This window comes from Panthera uncia, chromosome B1, assembly GCF_023721935.1.
Source record: "Panthera uncia isolate 11264 chromosome B1, Puncia_PCG_1.0, whole genome shotgun sequence".
NCBI classification, from domain to species: domain Eukaryota; kingdom Metazoa; phylum Chordata; class Mammalia; order Carnivora; family Felidae; genus Panthera; species Panthera uncia.
This window is the reverse complement of record NC_064811.1, coordinates 197,603,681-197,609,680: the sequence shown is the minus strand read 5'-3', so window position 1 is coordinate 197,609,680 and position 6,000 is coordinate 197,603,681. Positions and strand designations below refer to the sequence as shown.

General features: G+C 49.1%; 1 protein-coding gene across 1 annotated transcript in view; it reads right to left on the bottom strand.

Moving 5' to 3' along the window:
* The window catches only part of CSMD1 (CUB and Sushi multiple domains 1), a 1,037,384-nt gene that overhangs the window by 227,519 nt on the left and 803,865 nt on the right, over positions 1-6,000 (bottom strand). Inside the window, exons 32-34 of the mRNA XM_049630105.1 lie at positions 2,779-2,982; positions 1,489-1,613; positions 1,034-1,130 (exon numbers count right to left, since the gene is read on the bottom strand). Of these exons, the coding sequence (XP_049486062.1) occupies positions 1,034-1,130; positions 1,489-1,613; positions 2,779-2,982 (426 nt within the window). The remainder of the gene's footprint in view (positions 1-1,033; positions 1,131-1,488; positions 1,614-2,778; positions 2,983-6,000) is intronic.

Here is a 6,000-nt window from a genome sequence, read left to right as displayed (position 1 = left end):
GAGAGAGTGCCGGAAAGGGGCAGAGAGAGAGGGAGACAGAGACAGAGAAGAGAGGGAGAGAGAGAGAGAGAGAGAGAGAGCCAGAAAGGGGCAGAGAGAGAGGGAGACAGAGACAGAGAAGAGACGGAGAGAGAGAGAGAGAGAGAGTGTCAGAAAGGGGCAGAGAGAGAGGGAGACAGAGACAGAGAAGAGAGGGAGAAAGAGAGAGAGTGCCGGAAAGGGGCAGACAGAGAGGGAGAGAGAGAATCCTAAGCAGGGTCCGCGCTGTCAGCACAGAGCCCAACACGGGGCTCGAACTCACAAACCGTGACATCATGACCCGAGCCAAGACCAAGAGTCAGATGCTTACGGACTGGGCCACCCACGCGCCCCTCTGTCGGGAATTTTGATACGTTGGTGCTGTTCAGGGCGGAGGAAACAAGATAACCTCCCAGTAGAAAAGAAAGGGAAGAGAGAGCTGGGCGGTACTGCTTACCACCAGGGCGAGGAGGGAGACGCCAAGGCCAACCCGGAAGCAGTTTCCAGGGTGGAAGAAAGAGAAAGGAGGGGCTGCCTACACTTCAGGTCTGGGGACATCTGCCGTCAAGGGCGGAGCTGCTCTGCAAACCTGGCGGGTCCCAAAGCACTACAGACCTCAGGCCTCGAAACTGCAAACCGCGGAGTACAATTTCCTGGACGGCCCGATCTCAGCACATCTCTTCGAAGGAACTGTGAACCGTGACCTACTCTTTGCTTCACCCCTACCTGCCATCACTACCCCTGGGTCCCTCGTCCCCCGGCCTCAGACTGTCACACGCAAACACCGTCTACCTGCTACCTCCCCAGCGTGAGTCCCGCTCACTGGGAACAAAGCTGTCTCTCGGCTCACCTGTGGTCTCGCTCTAAGACTGTCAACGCTAGATGAGCGAATGTGGATGTGCGCACGAGTGTTGTAGGAAAACGTCTACAGGGAACGTTTTGTGGCTGTTGCTCATTTCGTTAGTGTTTGATGATTCTGATTCACAAAGACAAGAGGGAACTGGTGTCAGCGTACCTGAGAAGCTTCCCAGCCTGGGCGCGGTCATGTCCCCTCCGTCGTAAATCTCCAGAGAGTCCCAGTTCTGCTCCGTGGCAAAACTGATCACTTGAATCTAGCAAACAACAGTGTTCAGTTACTAAGTATTTTCGGCTTAAAGAAATTTGCCTGATCATGCAGGGTTTTTCCATGAAACTTAATACATACACCAAAGAGAAAGGTGAAACCCCACAAAATAAACCATGAAGTGACATTTGCAAATTTCTACAAACGGCACTTTGGGCAGCTTTTATCCCCTAAATCTATTGGTTTTAATCCCAAGTTTAGAAATGTGATTAGAAGCATGTTGTAGAAGAAGTAAGAAAAGGGAAAGAGGTTATGGTTTAAGTATTTAAAAATAACCAACGAAACAAGAAAACAAACACAGAAAGCAAGCCCCGTGCATTCAGGCGCTCTGGGCTTGAGGGGCTTACCTGGATTCCTGATCCCTCCGTAACTATGATTTTCCAGATACAGTTTAAGTTGTTACCATATGGTTCAGGATAGCCGGGGGATAAAATGGTACCTCTGCGCTGAGTGAAATTGCCACTGCAGGGGACTAAAAGACAGAACCGTATCTCATAAAAATAAAGTACAGCAAAGGACAGCATTAATTTCATGCTTAGCGTTTCTTTGCTGTGTGATCACATATTAAGAGACATTTGACACGGAGTACGGTCCTTTCAATGGCATGTGGTGGCCAAGGTCAAATTCAGTCTATTCTCTTACCAATTCCCAGTATCATTGATTATTGCCTACCACAGTACCAAGGTTTACAGATCTGGTGTCTAAAAGCAAACCTCTTCAGGCTAAGAAGGGACTGTACCTAACAGGGACATCTCGGAAGTGACTCCTGTTCAGAATAATTTTATCTGGATGATTTAAGGAGCTTTGCAGACTATTGCCTTCCATATGCAGACAAGCAACCCCAATGAGAGTAAGGGGATTTATGAGCAAATCCGGGGAGAAGAGACGCTGAAAACGTACAAGTGAATTTAAGACCTCATCACGACTGCTCTCGAGGTTGTCACGCAAAATGAAACAAATAAACTATAACTAACAAGGCCATTGTTATTCGGGCGGCATTAATCTGTTACTTTTCAAGCCTTCATCAGCACAAATTTATTAAGAGGACATTATGCGAGACACCAGATCAACATTCTAACGATTCTTCCCCAAAAGGAAATTATGCTCTATACCCAGGGCTTGAGAGTTAATGGCGTACTTGATAGGTTTTGTGCAAGAAAAGGTTTTGTGTTTCATCCTCATTAATCTAATGAGTTGTTTCGTGAGACACAGTGACTTTTAGCGTGGAGCTGCTCCGCTGCTATTTCAGAGGAAACACGTTGCTTTTTGAACAGGTCTGGAGCGGGATCAGGCTGTGCACACTGGACGTGAGCATCGGAAGCTGCTTCGTCCAGCTGTGAAGCTGGAGGGAACAGCCTTGTGCATGCTGTCACGCCTTGTGGACACACGCACGCCGTCACACCCGCGGGCGCACACACTGTCACACCTGCGAGCGCACACGCTGTCACACCCACGGGCACACACACGGTCACACCCGCGGGCACGCACGCTGTCACACCGACGGGCACGCACGCTGTCACGCCTTGTGGACACACGCACGCCGTCACACCTGCGGGTGCACACGCTGTCACACCCGCGGGCAGACATACCATCACACCCGCGAGCTCGCACGCCGTCACACCCGCGGGCACACTTACCCACGCAGCTCGGGATTGTGTCGTTCCACTGAGCTAACGCGTTAGGCACGGCCTGGCAGCGGATGGCGGTGGAGCCCTGAAGGAGGTACCCCGGGTTGCACTCGAATCGAACAATCGAACCGGCCGAGAACTCGGAGCCAATTCTCCGCCCATATCTGGGCTCGGGGACAGAGCTGCACTGGGTATCGCTGGTCCGAGGGACAGCTAGAAGCAAACACACAACACGGCCATCGGTGTCTTCCCGGGGAAGCCCCACCATTTCCTTGGAAAAGGAGTCGAGAGAGTCCAGAACGAGTTTATGTTAATACAGAAATCAGTAACGCCTTCCGCAGGGTCTAGAGGGAACGATGTGGGGAGCACTTCCATACCTGCATCCAACCTCTTACCAACCCCAAGGACCGCCTTCTATTCTCCTTTCAGAGGAGTTAAACGCGGCATCAGGAGCACTGGCGCCTTATGAGACCTGAGTGATATGCAGGCAATTAAAATTAATTAAGCGCCCAAATCACTGTGCTCATGATAACGAGGTGCCTCAGAGCTTGTGCTTACCCTCAAAGACCTTAGAGTCTAGTGAGTATAATAGAGCTATTGTGATGTAATAACAAAATTAAAAACACAACTACCGGATGACCCAGCACTTCTGCGTATGCATCCACTTCTGCGGATATATCCCCCAAAACACTGAAATCAGGAGCTCAAAGACCTGTCTGCACCCACGTGTCCACCACAGCCTTCTTCACAGTAGCCACGCTGTGGAGACAACCTAAGTGTCCCATGAGTGGGTGAAGGGACAGAGAAAACGTGTTACGTCCATACAAGGGAACACCGTTTAGCCTTAAAACAGAAATAAATGCTGCCATTTGCAACAACACACGTGTTCCTTCCACCTCTGGATAAAAGTCAAGATGGCCAACCACACGGCCCGCCCCACCCCCAACAGCCCCTCTGGCGAAGCAAAATCACACTGCCTTTAGTCCCGTCCCAAATCACCTGGCACAAACCTCAATCCCATAACCAGTCCCTCCCGGAACTCCCTTTCTGAGACACCCCCAGGGTCTCCCTGGGCTGTGGTTTTCGTTGAGGTCTGGTCTTCGGCTGACAGCCACGGGCAGGTGAGCCTCGTTCCAGTGTGAGGTGAGGGGTCTGTTAGGTTGTATACTGGAATCTACTGTCTGTGAGACATTGTTCTGCTTCCCAAAAGGGGCACGGGGTAAAGTTTGGAATATACTTCAGCTCGCAGAGACATCTGTTACTCCAGAACAACTCGCTGAGAAACAGATCCACAAGGTATGGGCATGAAAACTCCATGATCTGTTTTTATTCTCTGCAGCTAAAGGATGTTTGTATGTATCGTGTCCAGGATCCTCTTCAGTCTGTGCATTTCTTCATCCAACGGTGCCCCCCTCTGACAGTGTGCTCGCGTTCTTGTTTTCCCGAAGAACAGTGGTCCATGTTCACACTGCTTTTCCTAACATGGGGACATCAGGTTTTGCATTGAACCCGACCAGTGACAGGCAGCATCTGAGTAACTGCTCCTAAGAAAGCAAGTCTATGAGACGGAGTCAGAAGACGATTCTGATGCAAAGTTAATAAAATTATATACCAAGCACTACAGTTGAAACAATGATACATCAGAATGGCTCTTTTTTAGAAGAAAAACAGAATGCAGAATAACTATATCATAATAATTGCTGAAAATTCCTATTTGTCATATTTATATGTCTCAGCATTTTGGTGCAGTTGAACAAGAAGCGTGAGGGCCAAAGAGGAAATAAATAAAGACCGTCCCATGGAGGCATCTTCCTCCATGTTTGCTGCTGTTGTTACCAAAATGGAGAAATGTCTCCAATGGCAATTTTTCTCCTTGTCCTGAATTACACGAAAAACACCCGGCTACCGATAGCAAACGCTGCACGCTTATCTAAGAAACCTCAAACACAGTGACGTTTCTATTTCTAATAATACATTAATATTTCATAAATATGCGAGCACTTTTTCCAGGGCATCACTGCCACTCCAGGCCCCGTACACGGGGACAACACACCATCAAGGGTCACTCGGACACAGGCCACTATTCAGCCTTTCCTCATGAACTTCATGGTTGTCCTTTTTTAAGAAAACGAAGATAAATGAACAACACCTACATCTGGGTGATATTATGAAGGTTGTTCTTTAGAGGAAGAAGTTTCCCCAGTGAGGAGAAGAACAATTTTAAGTCTCTGGAAAGTGGGGCCGAAGCAGGCACAGACGACCTCAAACGTCCATGCACCATCTGGGGAGCATCCAACAGCATTCAGCCACTTTCCCTATCGGCCCGGTCCGGTCCCTGCCCTTCACCTGAATGTTTCGGGCAGCATCAGGGAGAAATTCCGTCCTCTGTGGTTACTACCCTGTATCTTTTAGTCAATGTTTCACACTGCGGTGAAGCAAGAGGGGAATCAGCCCAGCGGAAAGCAAACGGGGACTGAGGTCGGCTCAGGAGAGAAGGTGCCGGACAGAACGACGAGTGACGGCCACGGCAGGTGCGCTGTGCTGCTGCGGGGGCTGGAGGCTGCTCTCGGGCTTTCAGAGCACCCACCGCGAGGGGAAGCCAGAGCCTAACGTCACGTGGTGGGTCCTTCGCCCGAAGCCACTGCCAGAGCTCAGCCCAGGTCTGCACACGCGGCTCCTTCACCGCCCATCTTTCAGAGCAGGTATGACGACAAAACCAGACACCGACAATAACGTAGTAACAAACCCGAATGCCCGCAGCAGTCACTTGGCCACTCTAAGGGAGGCTGGCTTGCCTGTTTCTTTAGTGATGGGGGATATTTTCTATTTCTCAAAATCATTCTGTTTGGGTAGTTGAAAAATCGGATTCGACAAGCCATCACTCGTCAGTGAATTCAAGCATACATCACTGAATTATGAACAAAACTTTATGCTCAGTCTTTTTTATAAGAAGTATGCATTTTATAAGCTCTTTATACAAAACGCGAGTCTCTTCAAAGTAGAAAACCTTATAATTTATGTCATCTAAAAGGAGATGAGGTTTGGGGAAAATCAGTAAAGACATGTACTTAAACAACTGGGAAGGACCTCACGTGGAAATTTTCATGTCAATTTCTTTCTACCCAAACTCAGAAAAAGTGCTTCCTGCTTCCAGGTTGTTTATCTGTTAATTTCACTGCTAAGGGCAGTGAGTCTTGCTGTAGGAGGTAGGAGACCCTGGGACAGGAAAGC